At 47.5% G+C, this 27,991-nt stretch overlaps 1 protein-coding gene across 2 annotated transcripts in view; it reads right to left on the bottom strand.

Annotated features, from left to right (window-relative positions):
* ZBTB7C (zinc finger and BTB domain containing 7C) overlaps positions 1-27,991 on the bottom strand; it is a 154,295-nt gene that overhangs the window by 53,294 nt on the left and 73,010 nt on the right. Inside the window, exon 1 of one of the 2 annotated variants that reach the window (XM_040336601.1) lies at positions 6,293-6,653. The exons of the other annotated variant lie outside the window; for it this stretch is intronic. Coding sequence (XP_040192535.1) covers positions 6,293-6,300 — 8 coding nt within the window. The 5' untranslated portion in view covers positions 6,301-6,653. Of the gene's footprint in view, positions 1-6,292; positions 6,654-27,991 lie in introns of those variants that run through there. 2 annotated transcript variants of the gene reach the window in all.

The raw sequence follows: 27,991 nt of genomic DNA, 5'->3' as shown, positions 1-27,991 counted from the left end.
TCCCCTTTTACATCTGAATCCGCAGGGTTCCCCTTTTACATCTGAATCCGCAGAGTTCCCCTTTTAAATCTGAATCCACAGAGTTCCCCTTTTACATCTGAATCCGCAGAGTTCCCCTTTTACATCTGAATCCGCAGAGTTCCCCTTTTACATCTGAATCCGCAGAGTTCCCCTTTTACATCTGAATCCACAGAGTTCCCCTTTTACATCTGAATCCGCAGAGTTCCCCTTTTACATCTGAATCCGCAGAGTTCCCCCTTTACATCTGAATCCACAGAGTTCCCCTTTTACATCTGAATCCACAGAGTTCCATTTTTACATGTGAATCCACAGAGTTCCCCTTTTACATCTGAATCCACAGAGTTCCCCTTTTACATCTGAATCCACAGAGTTCCCCTTTTACATCTGAATCCACAGAGTTCCCCTTTTACATCTGAATCGGCAGAGTTCCCCCTTTACATCAGAATCCACAGAGTTCCCTTTTACATCTGAATCCGCAGAGTTCCCCCTTTACATCTGAATCTGCAGAGTTCCCGTTTACATCTGAATCTGCAGAGTTCCCTTTTACATCTGAATCTGCAGAGTTCCCTTTTACATCTGAATCCGCAGAGTTCCCCTTTTACATCTGAATCTACAGAGTTCCCTTTTACATCTGAATCCACAGAGTCCCCTTTTACATCTGAATCTACAGAGTTCCCTTTTACATCTGAATCCACAGAGTTCCCCCTTTACATCTGAATCCACAGAGTTCCCCCTTTACATCAGAATCCACAGAGTTCCCCCTTTACATCTGAATCTGCAGAGTTCCCGTTTACATCTGAATCTGCAGAGTTCCCTTTTACATCTGAATCCGCAGAGTTCCCCCTTTACATCTGAATCCACAGAGTTCCCCTTTTACATCTGAATCCGCAGAGTTCCCCTTTTACATCTGAATCCACAGAGTTCCCCCTTTACATTTGAATCCACAGAGTTCCCCCTTTACATCAGAATCCACAGAGTTCCCCCTTTACATCTGAATCTGCAGAGTTCCCGTTTACATCTGAATCTGCAGAGTTCCCTTTTACATCTGAATCCGCAGAGTTCCCCCTTTTACATCTGAATCCGCAGAGTTCCCCTTTACATCAGAATCCACAGAGTTCCCCTTTTACATCTGAATCCGCAGAGTTCCCCTTTTACATCTGAATCCTCAGAGTTCCCCTTTTACATCTGAATCCGCAGGGTTCCCCTTTTACATCTGAATCCGCAGAGTTCCCCTTTTAAATCTGAATCCACAGAGTTCCCCTTTTACATCTGAATCCGCAGAGTTCCCCTTTTACATCTGAATCCGCAGAGTTCCCCTTTTACATCTGAATCCGCAGAGTTCCCCTTTTACATCTGAATCCACAGAGTTCCCCTTTTACATCTGAATCCGCAGAGTTCCCCTTTTACATCTGAATCCGCAGAGTTCCCCCTTTACATCTGAATCCACAGAGTTCCCCTTTTACATCTGAATCCACAGAGTTCCATTTTTACATGTGAATCCACAGAGTTCCCCTTTTACATCTGAATCCACAGAGTTCCCCTTTTACATCTGAATCCACAGAGTTCCCCTTTTACATCTGAATCCACAGAGTTCCCCTTTTACATCTGAATCGGCAGAGTTCCCCCTTTACATCAGAATCCACAGAGTTCCCTTTTACATCTGAATCCGCAGAGTTCCCCCTTTACATCTGAATCTGCAGAGTTCCCGTTTACATCTGAATCTGCAGAGTTCCCTTTTACATCTGAATCTGCAGAGTTCCCTTTTACATCTGAATCCGCAGAGTTCCCCTTTTACATCTGAATCTACAGAGTTCCCTTTTACATCTGAATCCACAGAGTCCCCTTTTACATCTGAATCTACAGAGTTCCCTTTTACATCTGAATCCACAGAGTTCCCTTTTACATCTGAATCCACAGAGTTCCCCTTTTACATCTGAATCTGCAGAGTTCCCCTTTTACATCTGAATCCACAGAGTTCCCTTTTTACATCTGAATCCACAGAGTTCCCTTTTACATCTGAATCCACAGAGTTCCCTTTTACATCTGAATCCACAGAGTTCTCCTTTTACATCGGAATCCACAGAGTTCCCCCTTTACATCTGAATCCACAGAGTTTCCCCTTTACATCTGAATCCACAGAGTTCTCCTTTTACATCTGAATCCACAGAGTTCCCCTTTTATATCTGAATCCGCAGAGTTCTCCTTTTACATCTAAATCCGCAGAGTTCCCTTTTTACATCTGAATCCGCAGAGTTCCCTTTTTACATCTGAATCCGCAGAGTTCCCCTTTTACATCTGAATCCGCAGAGTTCCCCTTTTACATCTGAATCCGCAGAGTTCCCCTTTTACATCTGAATCCGCAGAGTTCCCCTTTTACATCTGAATCCACAGAGTTCTCCTTTTACATCGGAATCCACAGAGTTCCCCCTTTACATCTGAATCCACAGAGTTTCCCCTTTACATCAGAATCCGCAGAGTTCCCCTTTTACATCTGAATCCACAGAGTTCCCCTTTTACATCTGAATCCACAGAGTTCCCCTTTTACATCTGAATCCACAGAGTTCCCCTTTTACATCTGAATCCACAGAGTTCCCCTTTTACATCTGAATCCACAGAGTTCCCCTTTTACATCTGAATCCACAGAGTTCCCCTTTTACATCTGAATCCACAGAGTTCCCCTTTTACATCTGAATCCGCAGAGTTCCCCTTTTACATCTGAATCCGCAGAGTTCCCCTTTTACATCTGAATCCGCAGAGTTCCCCTTTTACATCTGAATCCACAGAGTTCCCCTTTTACATCTGAATCCGCAGAGTTCCCCTTTTACATCTGAATCCGCAGAGTTCCCCCTTTACATCTGAATCCACAGAGTTCCCCTTTTACATCTGAATCCACAGAGTTCCATTTTTACATGTGAATCCACAGAGTTCCCCTTTTACATCTGAATCCACAGAGTTCCCCTTTTACATCTGAATCCACAGAGTTCCCCTTTTACATCTGAATCCACAGAGTTCCCCTTTTACATCTGAATCGGCAGAGTTCCCCCTTTACATCAGAATCCACAGAGTTCCCTTTTACATCTGAATCCGCAGAGTTCCCCCTTTACATCTGAATCTGCAGAGTTCCCGTTTACATCTGAATCTGCAGAGTTCCCTTTTACATCTGAATCTGCAGAGTTCCCTTTTACATCTGAATCCGCAGAGTTCCCCTTTACATCAGAATCCACAGAGTTCCCCTTTTACATCTGAATCTACAGAGTTCCCCTTTTACATCTGAATCTACAGAGTTCCCTTTTACATCTGAATCCACAGAGTCCCCTTTTACATCTGAATCTACAGAGTTCCCTTTTACATCTGAATCCACAGAGTTCCCTTTTACATCTGAATCCACAGAGTTCCCCTTTTACATCTGAATCTGCAGAGTTCCCCTTTTACATCTGAATCCACAGAGTTCCCTTTTTACATCTGAATCCACAGAGTTCCCTTTTACATCTGAATCCACAGAGTTCCCTTTTACATCTGAATCCACAGAGTTCTCCTTTTACATCGGAATCCACAGAGTTCCCCCTTTACATCTGAATCCACAGAGTTTCCCCTTTACATCTGAATCCACAGAGTTCTCCTTTTACATCTGAATCCACAGAGTTCCCCTTTTATATCTGAATCCGCAGAGTTCTCCTTTTACATCTAAATCCGCAGAGTTCCCTTTTTACATCTGAATCCGCAGAGTTCCCTTTTTACATCTGAATCCGCAGAGTTCCCCTTTTACATCTGAATCCGCAGAGTTCCCCTTTTACATCTGAATCCGCAGAGTTCCCCTTTTACATCTGAATCCGCAGAGTTCCCCTTTTACATCTGAATCCTCAGAGTTCCCCTTTTACATCTGAATCCTCAGAGTTCCCCTTTTACATCTGAATCCTCAGAGTTCCCCTTTTACATCTGAATCCGCAGAGTTCCCCTTTTACATCTGAATCCGCAGAGTTCCCCTTTTACATCTGAATCCGCAGAGTTCCCCTTTTACATCTGAATCCACAGAGTTCCCCTTTTACATCTGAATCCACAGAGTTCTCCTTTTACATCGGAATCCACAGAGTTCCCCCTTTACATCTGAATCCACAGAGTTTCCCCTTTACATCAGAATCCGCAGAGTTCCCCTTTTACATCTGAATCCACAGAGTTCCCCTTTTACATCTGAATCCACAGAGTTCCCCTTTTACATCTGAATCCACAGAGTTCCCCTTTTACATCTGAATGCACAGAGTTCCCCTTTTACATCTGAATCCACAGAGTTCCCCTTTTACATCTGAATCCACAGAGTTCCCCTTTTACATCTGAATCCACAGAGTTCCCCTTTTACATCTGAATCCACAGAGTTCCCCTTTTACATCTGAATCCGCAGAGTTCCCCTTTTACATCTGAATCCGCAGAGTTCCCCCTTTACATCTGAATCCACAGAGTTCCCCCTTTACATCTGAATCCACAGAGTTCCCCCTTTACATCTGAATCCACAGAGTTCCCCCTTTACATCTGAATCCACAGAGTTCCCCCTTTACATCTGAATCCACAGAGTTCCCCCTTTACATCTGAATCCACAGAGTTCCCCTTTTACATCTGAATCCACAGAGTTCCCCTTTTACATCTGAATCCACAGAGTTCCCCTTTTACATCGGAATCCACAGAGTTCCCCTTTTACATCTGGATCCGCAGAGTTCCCCTTTTACATCTGAATCCGCAGAGTTATTTTTTACATCTGAATCCGCAAAGTTCCCCTTTACATCTGAATCCGCAGAGTTCCCTTTTTACATCTGAACTCGCAGAGTTCCCCTTTTACATCTGAATCCACAGAGTTCCCCTTTTACATCTGAATCCACAGAGTTCCCCTTTTACATCTGAATCCACAGAGTTCCCCTTTACATGAGAATCCGCAGAGTTCCCCCTTTACATCAGAATCTACAGAGTTCCCCTTTTACATCTGAATCTGCAGGTAACCCGCGGGGAGTGATCCAGGACGACGGCGCGGCTATTCGTTTCTAGCCGCCCCCTCGCGATCGCTCCCCGGAGCTGAAGAACGGGGAGAGCCGTATGTAAACACGGCTTCCCCGTGCTTCACTGTGGCAGCTGCATCGATCGAGTCATCCCTTTTATAGGGAGACTCGGTCGATGACGTCACACCTACAGCCACACCCCCCTACACTAGTAAACACACACTAGGTGAACCCTAACTCCTTCAGCGCCCCCTGTGGTTAACTCCCAAATTGCAACTGTCATTTTCACAATAAACAATGCAATTTAAATGCATTTTTTGCTGTGAAAATGACAATGGTCCCAAAAATGTGTCAAAATTGTCCGAAGTGTCCGCCATAATGTCGCAGTCACGAAAAAAAACGCTGATCGCCGCCATTAGTAGTAAAAAATAAATAAATAATAAAAATGCAATAAAACTATCCCCTATTTTGTAAACGCTATAAATTTTGCGCAAACCAACCGATAAACGCTTATTGCGATTTTTTTACCAAAAATAGGTAGAAGAATACGTATCGGCCTAAACTGAGGAAATTTTTTTTCATATATGTTTTTGGGAGATATTTATTATAGCAAAAAGTAAAAAATATAGCATTTTTTTCAAAATTATCGCTCTATTTTTGTTTATAGCGAAAAAAATGAAAACCGCAGAGGTGATCAAATACCACCAAAAGAAAGCTCTATTTGTGGGAAAAAAAGGACGCCAATTTTGTTTGGGAGCCACGTCGCACGACCGTGCAATTGTCTGTTAAAGCGACGCAGTGCCGAATCGCAAAACCTGGCCTGGGCATTTATCTGCAAAATGGCTCGGGGCTTAAGTGGTTAAACAAGTAAATATACTTTCCTAACCATTTACTAATGCTGGCAGCACAAGGATTACAAATATTCAACGTTGGGTGGAAGAGTGAAGTTCCACTTTAAGGACTCTGCGGAAGATCCGATTGGTTGCTTTCAGTCCTGGTTTTGCACACTGAGCCGAGTCTGTGCGGCACTTTCCCCCGGCCCTCCTTGGAGGACTTCCCACTCTCCCCTCTGTCACCGGGCCAGGGGAGATTTCTATTCCCGTGCAATGTGTCGCTAGAAAAGCCAGATTCTCTGGGGAAAAAAACAAAGAGGGCAGCGCGCTCGTCCTGGCAGCACACTGGCACGCCAGCCACGCAGCGCGGCAAACACCCACCTGACCCCTCGATCTAGAGAACGTCTCCGGACAAAAAGTTATTTTTTTTCCCAGATAACGATAAATATTCCGTACCTTGGCATCTACACGGAACTTTCTCTCCCCATCGCCCGGCAGGACGCAGCGGCTCGGCGTTCATGGAGCGCAGCTCCTCGGCAGACGACTGCGATAGGTCCCTGTAGATGGAGCTTCAGGCACGCTGGAATTTTTTTTTTTTTGGGCTGGCAGTGTTGTCACACCAGCCTCCCCCCCCCCCCCCACGTAAGATTAGGAGGTGAGGAGACCCAGCCTTGTGTCTTCATTCAACACACCGAAATTCGGGCCAAGAGCTGCGATTGTAAACCTAACAAGCCACACCCGGGACGGGATTCACAAACCGCCGCCAATCTCCTGCTAAGAGCACCGCCACAACCCTGCAGCAGTGCCCACGTACGGTTAACCCTCGCCTGCCCCGACGCAGATTTTCACCAGCATTATTAAAATAAAAAAAAAGCAGAAGGCCCCCAGGTTAACCCTTAAAGTCGGATCACGCTGCTGCAACTTGTGAGACAACGAGTCGCATGACACGTGAAATCCCATGTTAGTCAATGAGATCGGTCTTCATTAGCACTACTGAAGTCGCTCCGACTTAGAAAAGGTTCCTGTACTACTTCTATACTATACTTCCAGAGGCATTGCTAGGGGGTGCGGGGGGTGCGGTCCGCACCATCCCGTTTTTTTTTTGTTTATTTTTTTTAATTTTTTTAAGCTGACATGCCCAGCCTGCTCTGTGCCATCCCAGCCTGCCCTGTACCACCCCAGCCTGCCCTGTACCACCCCAGCCTTCCCTGTACCACCCCAAACAGCCCTATACCACCCCAGCCTGCCCTCTACCCCCCCAAACAGCCCTGTACCACCCAGCCTGCCCTGTACCACCCCAGCTTGCCCTGTACCACCCAGCCTGCCCTGTGCCACCACAGCCTGCCCTGTACCACCCCAGCCTGCCCTGTACCACCCAAACTTTCCCATGCCACCCCAACTTGCCCTGTGCCACCCCAATCTGCCCTATGCCACCATGACTTGCCCTATACCACCCCAACCTGCCCAATGCCACCCTAACTTGCCCTGTCCCACCCCAACTTTTCCCATGCCATCCCAACTTGTCCTATGCCACCCTAACTTGCACTATACCACCCCAACCTGCCCTATGCAACCCTAACTTGCCCTATACCACCCCAAACTACCTGGCTGTGTCCCCCTAAGTAACTGAGATAGTTACACAAAAATCTGTTGCTGTCTGGGAGAGGTAGAGAGAGAGGGGGAGAGAAAGAGGGAAAGAGTGAGGGAGAGAGAGACAGAGAGAGAGGGAAATAGAGTGAGGGAGAGAGAGACAGAGGGAGAGAGAGACAGAGAGAGAGGGAAATAGAGTGAGGGAGAGAGAGACAGAGAGAGAGGGAAATAGAGTGAGGGAGAGAGAGGGAAATAGAGTGAGGGAGAGAGAGACAGAGAGAGAGGGAAATAGAGTGAGGGAGAGAGAGGGAAATAGAGTGAGGGAGAGAGAGACAGAGAGAGAGGGAAATAGAGTGAGGGAGAGAGAGACAGAGAGAGAGGGAAATAGAGTGAGGGAGAGAGAGACAGAGAGAGAGGGAAATAGAGTGAGGGAGAGAGAGACAGAGAGAGAGGGAAATAGAGTGAGGGAGAGAGAGACAGAGAGAGAGGGAAATAGAGTGAGGGAGAGAGGGCGAGAGGGAGGGAGAGAGGGGGTAGGGAGAGGGGGGGAGAGGGAGAGAGAGGAAGGGAGGGGAGTGAAGAGAGGGTGAGAGGGAGGGAGGGGAAGATAGAGGGAGGGGGGAGGGAGAGAGGGAGGGGGGGGGGTGATTTCAGCAAAAGCAGTTTTACCACAACCACTGTTCACCATAGCACGCTGCATTACCACTTTCGGTATCTCAGGTCTTTTATAATCCTACTAGCTGAATACCTGGCGTTGCCCGGTCTTCCTATCTTAACCTTTTGGGGAGGAAAATCATAGTAATATAAATATACCCATCTTTTATATAAGGGTGTAGGTAAGGGTTAATGTAACTGTCATATATTTTTATTTGGCATATAAGTAATATGTGTAGCAGGTATTATTGAAATATCTCCAGGCGTACAGAAGTTATGTGGGAACATACATTTCCCATTGATTTGCATGGGACTTTAAACAAAAACCCCGACCCTCACAAATGGGGGTAGTTAAATTAACTATCCTATAGTTTAAGTGGACATATAAGTAACATGTGACCAAGTGTTATCGAAATACGTATAGCCGTTTGGAAGTTATGAAGTAACATGTATTTCCCATAGAGTTGAATGGGACTTTAAAGGAAAACCCCGACCATGGCAAATGGGGGTGGGTAAGGGTTAAACCACCTATCCTATGTTTGTTGCTGACATATAAGTAACATGTGTGCCAAGTTTCATGTTAATATCTTTAGCCGTTTGAACGTGATGCTGGAACATACATACATACATGCACACATACATACATACACACACCCACACATTGAGTTTTATATATATAGATAGTGTGTACTACGGAAAAAAAATGTGCCCTGTGCCACTAAAGTGTTCGGGTTTGGCTTAAAGAAAAGGTGGCAACCCTAGCCCGGGCACACAGGGGGGCCCAAACAGCAGGGGGATTTAGTGCGGTTTGGCGGAGGGGCAGTTACAGAAGGATGCCCTGTGCGGCACTCTGCAGCAGCTGAAAGCCAGTTTTTCCCCCTCCTCCCGGCTTTCAGCTGCTGCGGGGAGAAACACAGACACAGGGCATCACTCCTGTAATTGCTTCTCTGACACTGATGACGGATTCCCCTCCCTGTTCTGCCTGCTTCGGAAACCTTGGGGGTGCTAGTCATCCCACCGATAGGAGACACTATTCTGCCCTCTGACACCAAAAATGGGGCATAATTCCCGCCACTGATATCACCTATGGGGCGCCATTTCTCCCAGTGACACCAACAATGGGCACTGTCCCCAAAGATGGGGCACTGTTTACACCCACTGATGCTAGAAAAATGTTCTATTCCCGCTAGCCACAGTCCGGCCCCCCTAAAGTCTGAAGGACAGTAAACTGGCCCTTTGTTTAGAAAGTCTGAAGACCCCTGGTATAGGGTATGGTCACCTTGGGTCTGACCACACGCTACACAACCTGATTGTACAATCTCCTTTAGATTTACCAAACCTGTAAACCCGGACTGTCCGGGTGAATCCTGGACAGGTGGCAACCCTAGCCCGGGCCCCCTACAGGAGGATTGGTGGTCCCCCCCTATCAGCGGCCCTGCACACACTACACAACCTGATTGTACAATCTCCTTTAGATTTACCAGACCTGTATAATATGAGGACACACACAGACATCCATTCAGTGTGTAGTAAATCAGGCAGGCCCTTGCACTACATAGATCTAAAGGAGAATGTACAATCAGATTGTGCCAGCTTTAGTCTCAGAATACCATCGTTGCCAACAGTCCCAATTTGCCCGGGACACGCTCAGACCGCTACACTGATCTGATTTTCAGGAATGTCCAAATCGGGACTGTTGTCAACTATGATATTCTGAGACTAAAGCAAAATCCAGAAAATCTGCCTCTGTCTCCAACATCAGGCAAACCCAGATCCCTCCCCCTACAATCCTGCATCCTCCAGATCCCTCCCCCTACAATCCTACATCCTCCAGATCCCTCCCCCTACAATCCTACATCCCCCAGATCCCTCCCCCTACAATCCTACATCCTCCAGATCCCTCCCCCTACAATCCTACATCCTCCAGATCCCTCCCCCTACAATCCTACATCCCCCAGATCCCTCCCCCTACAATCCTACATCCTCCAGATCCCTCCCCCTACAATCCTACATCCTCCAGATCCCTCCCCCTACAATCCTACATCCTCCAGATCCCTCCCCCTACAATCCTACATCCTCCAGATCCCTCCCCCTACAATCCTACATCTTCCAGATCCCTCCCCCTACAATACTACATCCTCCAGATCCCTCCCCCTACAATCCTACATCCTCCAGATCCCTCCCCTACAATACTACATCCTCCAGATCCCTCCCCCTACAATCCTACATCCTCCAGATCCCTCCCCCTACAATCCTACATCCTCCAGTTCCCTCCCCCTACAACCCTACATCCTCCAGATCCCTCCCCCTACAATCCTACATCCTCCAGGTCCCTCCCCCTACAACCCTACATCCTCCAGATCCCTCCCCCTACAATCCTACATCCTCCAGTTCCCTCCCCCTACAACCCTACATCCTCCAGATCCCTCCCCCTACAATCCTACATCATCCAGATCCCTCCCCCTACAACCCTATATCCTCCAGATCCCTCCCCCTACAATCCTACATCCTCCAGATCCCTCCCCCTACAATCCTACATCCTCCAGATCCCTCCCCCTACAATCCTACATCTTCCATATCCCTCCCCCTACAATACTACATCCTCCAGATCCCTCCCCCTACAATCCTACATCCTCCAGATCCCTCCCCCTACAATACTACATCCTCCAGATCCCTCCCCCTACAATCCTACATCCTCCAGATCCCTCCCCCTACAATCCTACATCCTCCAGATCCCTCCCCCTACAACCCTACATCCTCCAGATCCCTCCCCCTACAATCCTACATCCTCCAGGTCCCTCCCCCTACAACCCTACATCCTCCAGATCCCTCCCCCTACAATCCTACATCCTCCAGTTCCCTCCCCCTACAACCCTACATCCTCCAGATCCCTCCCCCTACAATCCTACATCATCCAGATCCCTCCCCCTACAACCCTATATCCTCCAGATCCCTCCCCCTACAATCCTACATCCTCCAGATCCCTCCCCCTACAATTCTGCATCCTCCAGATCCCTCCCCCTACAACCCTACATCCTCCAGATCCCTCCCCCTACAATCCTACATCCTCCAGATCCCTCCCCCTACAATCCTACATCCTCCAGATCCCTCCCCCTACGATCCTACATCCTCCAGAGCCCTCCCCCTACAATCCTACATCCTCCAGATCCCTCCCCCTACAATCCTACATCCTCCAGATCCCTCCCCCTACAACCCTACATCCTCCAGATCCCTCCCCCTACAATCCTACATCCTCCAGATCCCTCCCCCTACAATACTACATCCTCCAGATCCCTCCCCCTACAATCCTACATCCTCCAGATCCCTCCCCCTACAATACTACATCCTCCAGATCCCTCCCCCTACAATCCTACATCCTCCAGATCCCTCCCCCTACAATCCTACATCCTCCAGATCCCTCCCCCTACAACCCTACATCCTCCAGATCCCTCCCCCTACAATCCTACATCCTCCAGGTCCCTCCCCCTACAACCCTACATCCTCCAGATCCCTCCCCCTACAATCCTACATCCTCCAGTTCCCTCCCCCTACAACCCTACATCCTCCAGATCCCTCCCCCTACAATCCTACATCCTCCAGATCCCTCCCCCTACAACCCTATATCCTCCAGATCCCTCCCCCTACAATCCTACATCCTCCAGATCCCTCCCCCTACAATTCTGCATCCTCCAGATCCCTCCCCCTACAACCCTACATCCTCCAGATCCCTCCCCCTACAATCCTACATCCTCCAGATCCCTCCCCCTACAATCCTACATCCTCCAGATCCCTCCCCCTACGATCCTACATCCTCCAGAGCCCTCCCCCTACAATCCTACATCCTCCAGATCCCTCCCCCTACAATCCTACATCCTCCAGTTCCCTCCCCCTACAACCCTACATCCTCCAGATCCCTCCCCCTACAATCCTACATCCTCCAGATCCCTCCCCCTACAATCCTACATCCTCCAGATCCCTCCCCCTACAATCCTACATCCTCCAGATCCCTCCCCTACAATCCTACATCCTCCTTGAGGAAGTCAGGTGGAGCAGTATGATTGGGTGGGACTTGTGAGGGGGCATGGCCAGGGGAGAACAGTAATGGGGGCCAGAAGAGTAATGGGGGGGGCTGGAGATACCAGTAATGGGGGGCCAGGGGAGAATAGTAATGGGGGCCCAGGGAAGAACAATAATGGGGGGCCAGGATGGAATAGCAATGGGGGTCAGGAGTGAACAGTAAAGGGGGGACCAGGACAGAACAGTAATGGGGGGCCAGGAAGGGACAGTATTGGGGGGCCAGGAGACAACAGTAATAGGGGTCCAGGAGAGAACAGTAATGGGGGTCAGGAGGGACCAGGAAGGCACAGTAATGGGGGGCAGGAGAGTACAGTAATGGGGGGCAGGAGAGAACAGTAATGGGGGGCCAGGAGGGAACAGTATAGCACAGGGGACCAGGAGAAAACAGTATGGGGGTTGGCAGGAGGGAACAGTATAGGGAGAAAGGAGGAAACAGTATAGGGGGACCAGGTGGGAACAGTATGGAACCCCCAGATTTAGAACAACTAATGTTAGTCATCTCAGACTCTAACCACACACCCTTTAAGCCACACCCAATATTTATCGTCATTTATGGTGTGGCACGCTTCTCGTGCTGCATTTTCTCGTTCCAGCTAGGCCACGCCGACTAATGAATACCCCCCAATTAAATGTAGCACTACTCCCGGAGGAGCTGCTGGTTTTGTTTTGGTGGCATGTTACCTCTATTTCCTCGCTGTCTAGGGCAGGCCTGTCCAAAGTCCGACCCGCGGGTCAATCGCGACTCGCGGCCTGCCTGGTTATCTACACATATATATCTTTGTGGCCCCCGGCGATCTCCCAGCACCGGGGACACAAAAGATATACCGTATTTATCGGCGTATAACACACACTTTTGTGCATGTTATACGCCGATCCCTGCTGCCTGTGGGTGAAGAGGAGCGAGCGCTGCCGAAATAGCCCGAGCCGAGTGTACTGTGTACTTTGCTAGGCTCGGCTCCGCTCGCAGTGCTGCCCAGTCCCGCCATTTGATGTGTGTTATGTCCATTATAGAAGCCAGGCCAAGGGGCGGGACTGCGAGAGGAGCCGAGTACAGCCGAATACACAGGACATCCGGCTCTATCTCGGCAGCAAAATGTAAAAGCTTAATTTTTGGGCACGCTGGCTGCAAATGGACACTTGGGCACGCTGGCTGCAGATGGACACTTGGGCACGCTGGCTGCAGATGGACACTTGGGCACGCTGGCTGCAGATGGACACTTGGGCAGGCTGGCTGCAGATGGACACTTGGGCAGGCTGGCTGCAGATGGACACTTGGGCACACTGGCTGCAGATGGACACTTGGGCACGCTGGCTGCAGATGGATACTTGGGCACGCTGGCTGCAGATGGATACTTGGGCTTTACTGATCATTCCTGGCAATGATAGGTGCTGCATTCCTGGCAATGATGGGTGCTGCATTGTTGGCAATGATGGGTGCTGCATTCCCGGCAATGGTGGGGGCTGCATTCCCGGCAATGGTGGGGGCTGCATTTCTGGCAATGATGGGTGCTGCATTCCTGGTTCAGGTGCACAACTTCTGTCGTCGCCATTCTAGCTAGAGTGGGTTTTGCGCACCCGGATAGGCCTCTCTCACTAACCTAGCAGCTGGGATGTCGCACGGAAAATGGTACAGTCTCTGCCACAGACCTTCCCACAGATGGAGGTATATTCGGTCCAAAATCCTCCTAACTCAGGATTCATCACCCGGATCCCTCCAGATTAACTTCTTGGAACTGACAGGCGATCATCATCCAGCCTCTCAGTAATGGTGCGTCCTTCGATGAAGTTCAAGGCCTCTCATGAGATACCAGCCTCGTGCTCGGTGCTCTCCAAGACAGGTTCTTCATCGAGTGGCTTCCTCCCTCAGGACGGACAGCACAGGATCACTCTGCAAGTGCAGACCCAGTCTGACCACTCACTGTGCCTGCTTAGTAGAACACAACTCCGGACCAACGTGGTCCCGGAGCCAGGAACACAGGAACATGCACCCCTGGCCAGGGGGGCCACTCACGGGGGGTGGTGGGACGACAGACCAGCGATCGACGACCGCGAACCAATGACGTCTGTCTCTTAAGTACCCTTTCCCAGCATGCTCAGCGGGACGATCAACCCCCGCTGATTGGCTGCCGAGGGGGAACACCCAAATCACCTTGACCTGACTGCTGCCACCCTTGGCCTGGGGTGGTAACGGCACCCCAGACAACAATAGTGGTCACTCACAGTACAGCCCTGGCTGAAACAGAGGCCCAAATTTGGAAAAATCATACTGTCTGAGTTAGTTAACTCTCAGGCCCCGTACACACGGTCGGACAAAACCGATGAGAATGGATCGAGGTTCAGTTTCATCGGTCCAAACCGACCGTGTGTATAGCCCATCGGTCTGTTTTCCTTTGGTCCAAAATTTTAAAACATGCTTCAAATCCGAACCGATGGACCGCTGCCCGATCGGTCCAAACCGATGGTTAGTACAGAAAAGCATCGGTTCACAACCTGCGCATGCTCAGAATCAAGTCGACGCATGCTTGGAAGCATTGAACTTCGTTTTATTCAGCACGTCGTGTGTTTGACGTCACCGCGTTCTGACCCGATCGGTTTTTGGAACGATGGTGTGTAGGTACATCAGACCATCAGGCCACTTCAGCGGTGAACCGATGGAAATGGCCCGTCGGACCATTCTCATCGGTTTGGAACGACCGTGTGTACAAGGCCTTAGACTACCCTCTAAATTTAAGGCAGCGCCGGCTAAAAAGAAGCAGGCCGCTACATAAAATAATACTCTGCTTACACACACACCAAAACAAAATTGAGAATGTTGGCAACTATGGAATACACATTACAATCTGACTGTACAATCAACTTTAGAGCTACCAAAACCATGTAATATGAGAACCTTACTTAAACTATCCAATCAGGCAGGCTCTTGCACTACACACTTGTTAAGAGCATTAAGAGGACCACACAACGTGTTCTGCCTGGAGCGGGATTTTAATTAAGAAGTTTTGCCTGCAATATCAAATTTGACCACAAGATGGAGCCAGTGGTAAATTTACTGTTTTTGCAGACACTAGAAACTGTTCACCTTTAACAAAAGTTCCCATCATTCTTCAGTCTAAGGAAGAGAAACAGGTGCAAATTCAGACTCCATCTTAGAGACTGAAAGAAGGAACCAGCTACCTTGCATTCGCTTGCATCTCCTAAACGCAGCATCGCTGGTGAGAATTACTTATTGCCATCTACAGCCTAGCTTATTTATTGTATTTCTGTATACTGATTATATGTATCTGTATTTGTGTTTTCTCAATAGTTTCACCCCACCCTGTTTGTGAATAAAGCTTCATAATGACACTCAGTCTGGCTTATTGCAGAATAGGAGGGTTTAGCTGCATGTCGAGCGAAATACAGGGAAACGTGTAGCTGGGACAGAACACACTATACAACCAGATTGTACAATCTCATTTAGATCTACCATGTACTATGTAGTGCAAGGGTCTGTTTGATTGGGTAAAAATTGATTGGACAGTTTAGGTGTGTCCCCCTAGTACAAAATTGATGGTAGATCTAAAAGAGAATGCATACCTCCCAACTTTTTTTAAATGGGAATGAGGGACACCTATTAGCAAATGTATGTAGGCATTGACACCCTCCCTGCCACACCCCTTAAAGGAGAATTGTACAAAAAAAGAAAAAATTAAACCCACAAGTGCTTTTTTTTTTTTTTTTACCACTACTCTTCCTTTATAGCGGCTTTTGAAGTTTACAAATGCAGCCATTTAGAAATTGGATGAAAGGTTTAGCACTGGGAAACACTTTTTAACCACTTGAGAGCCGCGCTATAGACGAAAGACGTCCACAGCGCGGCTCTCAAGTGCCGGGTGGACGTCCTTTTATGTGCATTACCCGCGCGTGCAGCGGGTAAACACTGTGCCCGGCGCATTGCTGAGAAGCCGATGCGTGTGCCTGGCGGCCGCGATGTCCACCAGGTACCCGCGATCGGCGGTGACAGAGCAGGGACGTGGAGCTCTGTGTGTAAACACAGAGCTCCACATCCTGTCAGGGAGACAGGAGACCGATCTGTGTCCCTTGTACATAGGGACACAGCATCGGTCACCTTCCCCAGTCAGTCCCCTCCCCCCACACAGTAAGAACACACCCAGGGAATACATTTAACCCCTTCCTCACCCCCCTCGCACTGATCGCTGTATAAATGTGAATGGTCCCAAAATTTTGTCAAAAGTGTCCGATACGTCCGTCGCAATATCGCAGGCCTGACAAAAAAAATCGTAGATCGCCGCCATTACTATTAAAAAATAAAAAATAAATCATAAATCTATCCCCTATTTTGTAGGCGCTATAACTTTTGCGCAAACCAATCAATATACGCTCATTGCAATTTTTTTTAACAAAAATATGTAGAAGAATACGTATCGGCCTAAACTGAGGAAAAGTATATATAAAAAAAAATAAAAAATTGGGATATTATTAGAACAAAAAGTAAAAAATATTGTGTTTTTTTTTTTCAAAATTTTCTGTCTATTTTTGTTTATAGTGCAAAAAATAAAAATCGCAGAGACGATCAAATGCCACCAAAAGAAAGCTCTATTTGTGGGAAAAAAATGATAAAAATATAATTTGGGTACAGTGTAGCATGACCGCGCAATTGTCATTCAACATGTGTCAGCGCTGAAAGCTGAAAATTGGTCTGGGCACGAAGGGGGTTTAAGTGCCCAGTAATGAAGTGGTTAAAGATAAAAAGTGCATTTTATATACAACTATATAAATCAGAACAAAATGAGGGACAAGAAGGACAGAGGGACTTTGTTCCAAACCAGGGACAGTCCCTCAAAATCAGGGACAGTTGGGAGGTATGAGATTGCATAGTCTATGGTCACCATAACCGCTTGCTTGGCGACCCCCACACACTCATTTACGTTGGCAGAAGGGCTCGTACAGGAAATGGGCGTACCTGTACGCACCTTAGTATTTGCCGCCGCAAACTCGTTCGCCAGCGGCCCGCGATCGTGAGCCGGAGAGGCAGAACAGAGAGATGCCTATGTAAACAAGGCATTTCCCTGTTCTGCCTGGGGACATGACAGGGATCTACTGCTCCCTGTCATCGGGAGCAGTGATCACTGTCATGTCAGTGGTAGCCCATCCCCCCCACAGTTAGAATCACTCCCTAGGACACACTTAACCCCTTCCTCGCCCCCTAGTGTTTAACCCCTTCCCTGCCAGTGTCATTTATACAGTAATCAGTGGCTATTTATAGCACTGATTGCTGTATAAACGACAATGGTCCCAAAATAGCATCAAAAGTGTCCGATGTGTCCGCCATAATGTGACAGTCACGATAAAAATCGCAGATCGCCGCCATTACTATATTTTTTATAAAAATGCCATAAAACTATCCCCTATTTTGTAGACGCTATAACTTTTGCGCAAACCATTCAATAAACGCTTATTGCGATTTTTTTTTTTACCAAAAATAAGTAGAAGAATACGTGTCGGCCTAAACTGAGGAAAAAAAATGTTTTTATATATATTTTTGGGGATATTTATTATAGCAAAAAGTTAAAATATTGCTTTATTTTTACAATTGTTGCTGTTTTTTTGGTTTATAGCGCAAAAAATAAAAACCGCAGAGGTGATCAAATACCACCAAAATAAAGCTCTATTTGTGGTAAAAAAAAGACGAAAATTTTGTTTGGGAGCCACGTCGCACGACCGCGCAATTGTCAGCTAAAGCGCGGCAGTGCCGAAATGCAAAAAGTGCTCTGCTCAGGAAGGGGGTAAATTCTTCCGGGGCTGAAGCGGTTAATGTTCACCACACACATGTTACAATCTGATTGTATTCAGTTCTGGCTGAATAAGAAAAGAAAAAAAACCCGCCTATGGCCAGCTTTAGATTATAAGCTCCTTGAGTGCAGGCACTGATATGCATGTACAGTATGTATAAATTGTTGGCACTGTAATAAATACCTATAAAAATAATATTTGTCCCTGTAAACTGCTGTCACCACTTCCTCAGTTTAGGTCAATATGTATTCTGCTACATAGTTTTGGTAAAAAAAAAAAAAAAAACAGTAAGCGTATATTGATTGGTTTGTGCAAAAGTTATAGCTATGACAAATTTGCTTGGAATCTAGGAGCCAGCTAAAAAGTTAATAGCCAAAAAACGCGCCCCGTCCTGTCAAGCTCGTGCGCAGAAGTGAACGCATTCGTGAGCAGCGCCCGCATATGTAAATGGTATTCAAACCACACACGTGAGTTATCGCCGCGATTGGTAGAGCGAGAGCAATAATTCTAGCCCTAGAAGTCTGTAACTCAAAACATGCAACCTGTAGATTTTTTTTTTTTTTAAACGTCGCCTATGGAGATTTTAAAGGGTAAAAGTTTGTCGCCATTCCACGAGCGGACGCAATTTTGAAGCGTGACGTGTTGGGTATCAATTTACTCGGCGTAACATTATCTTTCATAATATAAAAAAAAATGGGCTAACTTTACTGATGTCTTTTTTTTTTAATTAAAAAAAGTGTATTTTTTCCCAAAAAAAGTGCGCTTGTAAGACCGCTGCGCAAATACGGTGTGACAGAAAGTATTGAAATGACCGCCATTTTATTCTTTAGGGTGTTAGAATAAAATATATATATAATGTTTGGGGGTTCTAATTAGAGGGAAGGAGATGGCAGTGGCTATTTTTGTTTACAGCGCAAAAAATAAAAAACGCAGAGGTGATCAAATACCACCAAAAAAAAGCTCTATTTGTGGGGGAAAAAGGACGACAATTTGGTTTGGGAGCCATGTCGCACAGCCGCGCAATTGTCAGTTAAATCGACGCAGTGCCGAATCGCAAAAAGGGACAAGGTCCTTTACCTGCATAGTGGTCCAGGGCTTAAGTGGTTGAAGAGCAATCCTTTCTCCAGCCTCCTCTCCCCCAGTGATCAGACTGTACATTGTAACTTTAGTTAAGAGGCTGCAGCAAGGACTGGACTGTGTTAGACATTTGTGTCATCTCTGAGCAAGAATCTCAGACCGGGAAGTAGAAGGTGACCATGTGTGATTCCTGAATAAAGATGGCTCCGTCCTTCTGGGGAAATTAGCAGATGCAGGCATTGTCAGGGGAGTGCTGTGGTCTCTATGAAAGGTAATAAATACCTCAAAGTATTACTCTTACACATTACTTAGCACGTACGTATTTAACCACTTCAGATCCGTAGGACGTCCTCCACTTTGTGCGGTGATATCTGAATGATGGGTGCAGCTGCAGGCATCATTCAGATATCGCTGTCTTCAGCTGGCGATTCTGTGCACCAGAAGAACGATCAAAGCGGCGGTTCCGCCGCTCGATCGTTCTTCTAGGCAGCAGGAGGGGACGTCCCCCCCCTCCCGCCGCCATCCGGTGCTTCCCCGGGCTCTCCCGTGCCATCGGGGGCCCGGAGAACGAATCGGCCGGCGCTCGTTGGTGAACCATAGAGATGACTGGTGACCAGACGGTCACAGTCATCTCTATGACCGTCGGAGGGCCGGGCGCGACGTTATGACGTCACGCCCGGTACCCGGAAGTAAACAAAGCCGCTATCGCGGCTGTCGGCATGTAATCGGTGAATTTTTTTTCACCGATTTCATGCTTGTAAGCCTGCAGGAGAGATGTGGGGTCTTATTGACCCCGCCTCTCTCCATAAAGAGGACCTGTCACACTGATTCCTATTACAAGGGATTGTAATAGGAATAAAAGTGATAAAAAAAAAAAAATGTCAAAAAAAGTGTAAAAAAAAAAAATGAAGTAAAAAAATAAAATGAAATAATAAAAAAAAAAAATGTAAAACGCCCCTGTCTCGGTCGCTCGCGTGCAGAAGCGAACGCACATGCAAGTCCCGCCCACATATGTAAACACCGTTCAAACCCCACATGTGAGGTATCATCGCGTGCGTTAGAGCGTGTGCAACAATTCTAGCACTAGACCTTCTCTGTAACTCAAAAATAGTAACCTGTAAAAAAAATTTAAGCGTTGCCTATGGAGATTTTTAAGTACCGAAGTTTGGCGCCATTCCATGAGTGTGCGCAATTTTAAAGCGTGACATGTTAGGTATCTATTTACTCGGCGTAACATCGTCTTTCACATTATACAAAAAAATTGGGCTAACTTTACTGTTTTGTTATTTTTTAATTCATGAAACTGTTTTTTTCCCTAAAAAAAGGCGTTTGAAAAATGATTGCGCAAATACCATGCGAGAAAAAAAGTTGCAATGACCGCCATTTTATTCCCTAGGGTGTCTGCTAAAAAAAAATATATAATGTTTGGGGGTTCTGATTAATTTTCTAGCAAAAAAATTTTGATTTTTTACATAAAGGAGAAAAGTGCCAAAATAGGCCCGGTAACAAAGTGGTTAACATGAAAAATATATCCAATGCTACATTCAATTTTAATGCTTGCTAGGTGTTGCCCTTTAACCAAAGCGGAATATTGTCTACAGTGTTATTATCTACTGCAAAGAGGGAAAATAAATAAATAAATGGGGGCAGTGCATTAGGCAGACAGCGGAGACGAGTGTCTGGGTCCGGAAGCGTGGAAGAGCACATCACAAGGACGCGGCGCAGTCTATTCTAATGTATTAGCAGCAGGATTTCAGACGTCTTTTCTCTCATTAGCAGCAGCTGGGAGTTCATAAGAGGTGATCAGACAAAACAGATGTGTCACATTTCCCAGAGCTGCTCATTAGACCATTGCTACAAGCTCTGCAGGGGCGGGGCATCCCAAAAAAAGAGAGAGAGCACCCTGCCACTGCAGATCAGAAATCACAGCCAGGCTAGAAGCAGAGGGGTGGATTCAGAAAGCAATTGCGTCTGCGTACCCATAGTTACGCAGCGCAATTGCTTACTTGCGCAGGCGTTTCGAATGCTCCTGATTCAGGAACCTCGATACGCCCACTGCAGCCTAATATATGACTGGCATAAGGCTCCTTATGCCGTCATATCGTAGGCTGCATTCTTACGCAGGCCGCTAGGTGGCGTTCCCATAGTGGTCAGCGTATAGTATGCAAATTGCATACTAACGCCGATTCACAACCCTACGCGAGCCCTGCGTACGCAGTTTACGTCGTTTCCGTTCGTCGGGTTCCGCGTAAGGCTGCTCCTGCTATTAGCAGGGGCAGCCAATGCTACGTATACCCGTCAATTTATTTTAAAATTTAACGTCGTTTGCGTAAGTGAATCGTGAATGGCGCTGGACGCCATTTACGTTCACTTTGAAGCAAATGACGTCCTTGCGACGTCATTTGCCGCAATGCACGTCGGGAAAGTTTCCCGACGGAGCATGTGCACTACGTTCGGCGCGGGAACGCGCCTAATTTAAATGATCTACGCCCCCTACGGGATCATTTAAATTACGCGCCCTTACGCCGGGCAGTTTTAAGGAGCGCCCGCGCAAATTACGTAGCTACCGCTTCATAAATGAAGCGTAGCGCAGATAATTTGCGTAGGCGCAGGGTAAAAACGGTACGCTGCGCCTCCGTAAGAAGTGCGCAGCGGTACCTGAATCTACCCCAGAGTCTCCAGAACTTATACAATGTTAGAATGTGGTCAATGTCATCCACATTTCTGCTATGGGTGAGACCTGGAGGGTTGAGTCATTCACTGGTTTCTCATATTTTCCCAGGGACGCCTACAAGGAGCTGTCCCACCACTGTTTTCATTAGAATGTGAGGTGTCACCCAAATTCCTGGGCAGGATCTTCTCTTGGAGACCATAAACATTCAGACCTCCTGCAATGCTGATAGTGTAGTGTAGTAGAACAGTGATTGCGATTGGTTGCCAGAGGTTACAGCATATCATTACCACTTACTGACTGGTTGCTAGAGGTTACAGCACACATTACAGCTCACTGACTAGTTGCTAGAGGTTACAGCACATGATTTCTGCTTGTTAATTGGTTGCTAGAGATTACTGTACAGTAATACTGCTCACTGATTGGTTGCTAGAGATTACAGCACACCATCTCCTCACTGCAGGGGGACATACATATGAATGCCATCTTTATTTACATAGCAATACTGCTGGCCGCCGCTATTTACATATGAATTCTCCCGTTATTTACATATGAATTCTCCCGTTATTTACATATGAATGATGGTTATTTACATGTAAACACAGGGTCTGCGGTGAGTCATCTGTACACAACAATAAGGCAGAGCTGGGCAGAATTAGTAGCAGCACTTCACACTGAGATATCAGGATACAGCACAGGACTAAAACTTCAAGGGACAAGGAAATTTAAACTGGGATAGTTGGCAAGTATGAGGCAGCTGCTTTGGGCCCCACAACAATGACAGGGCCCCTTTTGCCCTGCCTTAACCACAGCCTCTTAACTAAAGTTACAATGTACGGTCTGATCATTGGGGGAGAGGAGGCTGGAGAAAGGATTGCTCTTTAACCACTTAAGACCCAGACCATTATGCAGGTAAAGGACCTTGCCCCTTTTTGCGATTCGGCACTGTGTCGCTTTAACTGACGATTGCGCGGTCATGCGACGTGGCTCTCAAACAAAATTGGAGTCCTTTTTTTCCCCACAAATAAAGCTTTCTTTTGGTGGTATTTGATCGCCTCTGCGGTTTTTATTTTTTGCGCTATAAACAAAAATAGAGCGACAATTTTGAAAAAAATTCAATATTTTTTACTTTTTGCTATAATAAATATCCCCCAGAAATATATAAAAATAAATTGATTCTCAGTTTAGGTACCGATACGTATTCTTCTACCTATTTTTGGTAAAAAAAATCGCAATAAGCGTTTATCGGTTGGTTTGCGCAAAATTTATAGCGTTTACAAAATAGGGGATAGTTTTATTGCATTTTTATTAATTATTTATTTTTTACTACTAATGACGGCGATCAGCGATTTTTTTCGTGACTGCGACATTATAGCGGACACGTCGGACAATTTTGACACATTTTTGGGACCATTGTCATTTTCACAGCAAAAAATGCTATAAAAATGCATTGTTTACTGTGAAAATTACAATTGCAGTTTGGGAGTTAACCATAAGGGGGCGCTGAAGGGGTTATGTATGACCTCCTCTGTGTTTCTAACTGTAGGGAGGTGTGGCTGTAGGTGTGACGTCATTGATTGTGATTCCCTATCTAAGGGAACACACGATCAATGACAGCGTCACTGTGAAGAACGGGGAAGCCGTGTTTACACACAGCTCTCCCCGTTCTTCAGCTCCGGGGGCCGATTGCGGCGATCGGGTCCTGCGGTCGCGGAGCTTCGGAACGGGTCGCGGGTGCACGCGCCCACGACCGGGCACTTAAAGAGGACGTACCTGTACGTGCTTGTGCCCAGCCGTGCCATTCTGCCGACGTATATGTGCAGGAGGCGGTCCTTAAGCGGTTAAAGACAGCCCTGGATGGAGCATACACTAGAGTGACCACATTTCCAAACTACCATTCAGGGACACCCTCCCTTCCCAAAAATCAGCCTGTGCTGTAACGAATCACAGCACAGTGATTGGACACAAGAGGCGGGATTTATGATTTCTCCAATCACAAGCAGGGGGCGGGATTGTGCTCCTCCAGGACAAGTACTGTCAGTGAGTAAAGCGGTGATGTGGCGGCCTTTTTTGGGGTATCAGATTGGCCGGGGGGGGGGGGTGGCTGTGATAGTTTCATTCCGGGACACTGTATTGTCCTGGAATAAATGTGCCCGGGACAGACATGCAAAATGCGGGACTGTCCCGGGCAATCCGGGACACGTGGTCACCCTAGCATACACACAGCCGGGATTCCCGATGGGGAACCCGTACGTGTGTACGAGGCATCAGGAAAGCCGGTAACCCGAACTGGACAGGTAAGAATTGTCGCCATCATTACACTTGTCAAGGACCCCCACTTCTCCTTCAACATAATCTTCTAAATCCCCAAACGGTTATGAAGGAACGATGGATTGCGTTCTGCGGTGGAGCGCACACTTGAACCTGTTCTCTGGTCGATCTCTATCTGTGGCCACCCTAAAAATATCAATATTGTCTGAAGGGCGTAGTTGGGCTTCGGATGTAATCTCTGAATGCGGGATTGTCATCACAGCTGCTGTGACACGGTGGAAGCCGCCGGTGAGATCCATCTGAAAGGAGATTAGCCGTGCCGGCGGATACAATACCGCGAGGACAAAGCAGCCGCGGCTCTCCTCGTCTCTCAGCACACCTACATTCTGTACATCTTGTCTCAGGCAGAATGTGTTATTAAAACCACCCACCCTAATACCAGCAATCAGCGCTTTCCCCCCAGGCAAGGAGGCGGCGCAGCACCTGTAAAGAGCCAAGGTGCTAGACAGATCCACAACACAAAACACAGATTCCTGGCTGCGGCAGCCATGTTTATCCAACGTTGGGAGAGGTGATTGTAGTATGTGACCCTCTCACTTCGGGCGTGCCGATGACATAAAGAATGTAGCACAGGAGCCATCCACAGACCACAGATGGAGGTTCCATCACACGTCTGAGGGCATGTGTCTAGACCTGAGATTTGTGTCATTTACTTGCACGTCCCTGCTTCTTCAATACTCCAAGTTTATACAGGGCTGGATTATGCGCTATCAGGGCGGTCACACAGTTCCAGTGGCAAGGAGACAATAGATTTCCGCTGCACAATGATATATACGCTATATTGCCAAAAGTATTGGGACACCTGCCTTTACATGAACTTTAACCACTTCCCGCCCGGTCAATAGTCAATTGACATCCGGGAAGTGGTTGTGAAATCCTAACTGGACGTCTATTGACGTCCTGCAGGATTACATGCCGGCGCGGCGATCGGTGATGCGAGGTGTCAGTCTGAGGCCTCGTACACACGACAGAGTTTCTCGGCAGAATTCACCGAGAAACTCGGTCAAAACCCGGATTCTGCCGAGAAACTCTGTCGTCTGTACAGTTTTGGCTCGATGGAGCCGCCGAGGAACTCGACGAGAAAATAGAGAACATGTTCTCTATTTTCTCGTTGTTCTATGGGAGAAGGCGGCCCGCCGAGCTCCTCGGCGGCTTCATCCCAAAACTCGACGAGGAACTCGACGTGCCAAGCACGTCGAGTTCCTCTGTCGTGTGTACGGGGCCTGACACCCTGCATCTCCGATCTCGGTAAAGAGCCTCCGGCGGAGGCTCTTTACCACGTGATCAGCCGTGTCCAACCACGGCTGATCACGATGTAAACAGGAAGAGACGCTGATCGGCTCTTCCTCTTTCGCGTCTGATAGATGCGAGTAGAAGAGAGCCGATCGGCAGCTCTCCTGACAGGGGGGGTTCGAGCTGATTGTTTATCGGCGCAGCCCCCCTCAGATGCCAACACTGGACCACCAGGGAGTGCCCCCCGGTGCTCAATAGAGCAAAAAAAAACACCAATAAAAAAAATGAACACAATCGATGCCAATCAGTGCCCACAAATGGGCACTGACTGGCAACATGGGCACTGGCTGAAATGATGCCCAGCAATGCCATCAGTGCCACCCCTCAGTGTCCATCAGTGCCACCCAGTGTCCATCAGTGCCACCTCTTAGTGCCCATCTATGCCCAGTGCCCACCTATCAGTGCCACCTCATTGGTGCTTATCAGTGCCACCTCGGTGCCCATCAGCGCCGCCATTTCAGTGCCCACAATTGAAGAAGAAAACGTACTTCTTTACAAAAAAAATTAACAGAAAAAAATAAAAACGTAGGCCCGGATTCAGATAGGAGTTACGACGGCGTATCTCCGGATACGCCGTCGTAACTCTGAGTGTGCGGGGTCGTAACTATGCGACTGATTCGTAGAATCAGTTACGCATAGATTTCCCTAAGATCCGACCGGCGTAAGTCTCTTACACCGTCGTATCTTAGGCTGCATAGTTACGCTGGCCTCTAGGTGGTGCTTCCGTATATTCACGCAAGGAATATGCAAATTAGGTAGATACGCCGATTCACGTCCGCCCGGCGCATTTTTTTACGTCGTTTATGTTAGGCTTTTTCCGGCGTAAAGTTACCCCTGCTATATTAGGCGTAACCTATGTTAAGTATGGACGTCGGGCCAGCGTCAAATTTTCCGTCGATTACGTAGTTTGCGTAAGTCGTTCGCGAATAGGGATGGGTGTAATTTACGTTCACGTCGAAAGCATTGGCTTTTTGTGGGTTAATTTGGAGCATGCGCACTGGGATACGTTCACGGACGGCGCATGCGCCGTTAGCCAAAAACGTAATTTACGTGGGGTCAGCCTTCATTACCATACAACACGCCCACTGCATGGAGAATTTGAATTACGCTGGCTTACGCCGGACCACATACGCTACGCCGCCTTAACTTAGGGCGCAAGTTCTTTCTGAATACGGAACTTGCGCCCTAAGTTACGGTGGCGTAACGTCTCTGAGATACGTTGCGCCCGCCGATAGATAGACAATTGTATCTGAATCCGGGCCTTAATTTTTTTCCAAAATTTCGGTCTTTTTTTAGTTGTTGCGCAAAAAATAAAAATCGCAGATGTGATCAAATACCACCAAAAGAAAGCTCTATTTGTGGGAACAAAATGATAAAAATAGCATGACCGCGCAATTGTCATTCAAATTGCCCTGGGGCATTTTCTACCCAAACTTGTCAGAATCCGGCCCCCCTGAAGTCGGGAAGACCGTAAACTGGCCCTTTGCTTTAAAAGTATGGAGACCCCTGATGTAGAAGAATATGTATCGGCCTAAACTGAGAAAAAATTTGCATTTTTTTTTTAAAAAATGGGGATATTTATTATAGCAAAAAGTACAAAATATTGCTTTTTGTTTTTCAAAATTGTCGCTCTATTTTTGTTTATAGCGCAAAAAATTAAAACCGCAGAGGTGATCAAATACCACCAAAAGAAGGGCATCAATTTTGTTTGGGAGCCACGTCGCACGACCGCGCAATTGTCAGTTAAAGTGACGCAGTGCCGAATCGCAAAAAGTGCTCTGGTCTTTGGCCAGCCAAATGGTCCGGGGCTGAGGTGGTTAGGAATGTGTTTCTGAACTATCCCAGTTTCTACCTACACCCTTGTCTGCTACCTGCAGGGGAGGAAACCTCTTAGGCCCCGTACAGACGAGCGGACAGTCTGCTGAAAACGGTCCGCCGGACCGTTTTCAGCGGACATGTCCGCTCGGAGATTTCTGTTTGATGGTTGTACACACCATCAAACAGAAATCCGCCTGGACAGGATACGCGGTGACGTGCCGCGCCGTCGCCGCGACGATGACGCGGCGACGTGCGCGGCCCTGGAAGGTCAATGCTTCGGCCGAGCGGACATGTCCGGTGAGTCTGTATAGACGACCGAACATGTCCGACGGACAGGCTTCCAGCGGACATGTTTCTTAGCATGCTAAGAAACATTTGTCTGCTTTAGCCTAGGTTCACACTGCTGCGAATTCAAAAATTTTGCCGCGATTTCGGCCGCAATTTAATGTAAATCGCGTCCCGAAATCGCAAAAAGTAGTACAGGAACTACTTTTTGAAATCGCAGATGCGGCGTCGCACTGATTAGGACAGTGCCATTGCCGACAATTGCCGCCGATTTGAGATGCGATTTGACATGTCAAATCGCATCTCAAATCGTTCCAAATCGTACCCAGTGTGAACCAGGGCGGAAATCTGTCCGACCCGCCGGAAAATTGTCCGGTCGGCCGTACACACGACCGAACAGGTCTGCTGAAATCCGCTTACGTCCGCAAACATCCGCCTCCGCAAAGATCCGCTTTTTCAGACGGAAGAAAACCCTATTTTTCTTCCGTCTGGCGGAACGGATCGGATGAATACGGACACATAGGTAGATTCAGAAAGAGTTAGTGCGGCTTATCAGTAGATAAGCC

This window comes from Rana temporaria, chromosome 1 (genome assembly GCF_905171775.1).
Source record: "Rana temporaria chromosome 1, aRanTem1.1, whole genome shotgun sequence".
Classification (NCBI taxonomy): domain Eukaryota; kingdom Metazoa; phylum Chordata; class Amphibia; order Anura; family Ranidae; genus Rana; species Rana temporaria.
Note: the sequence above shows the minus strand (reverse complement) of the source record. Positions and strands in the feature narration are given on the sequence as shown.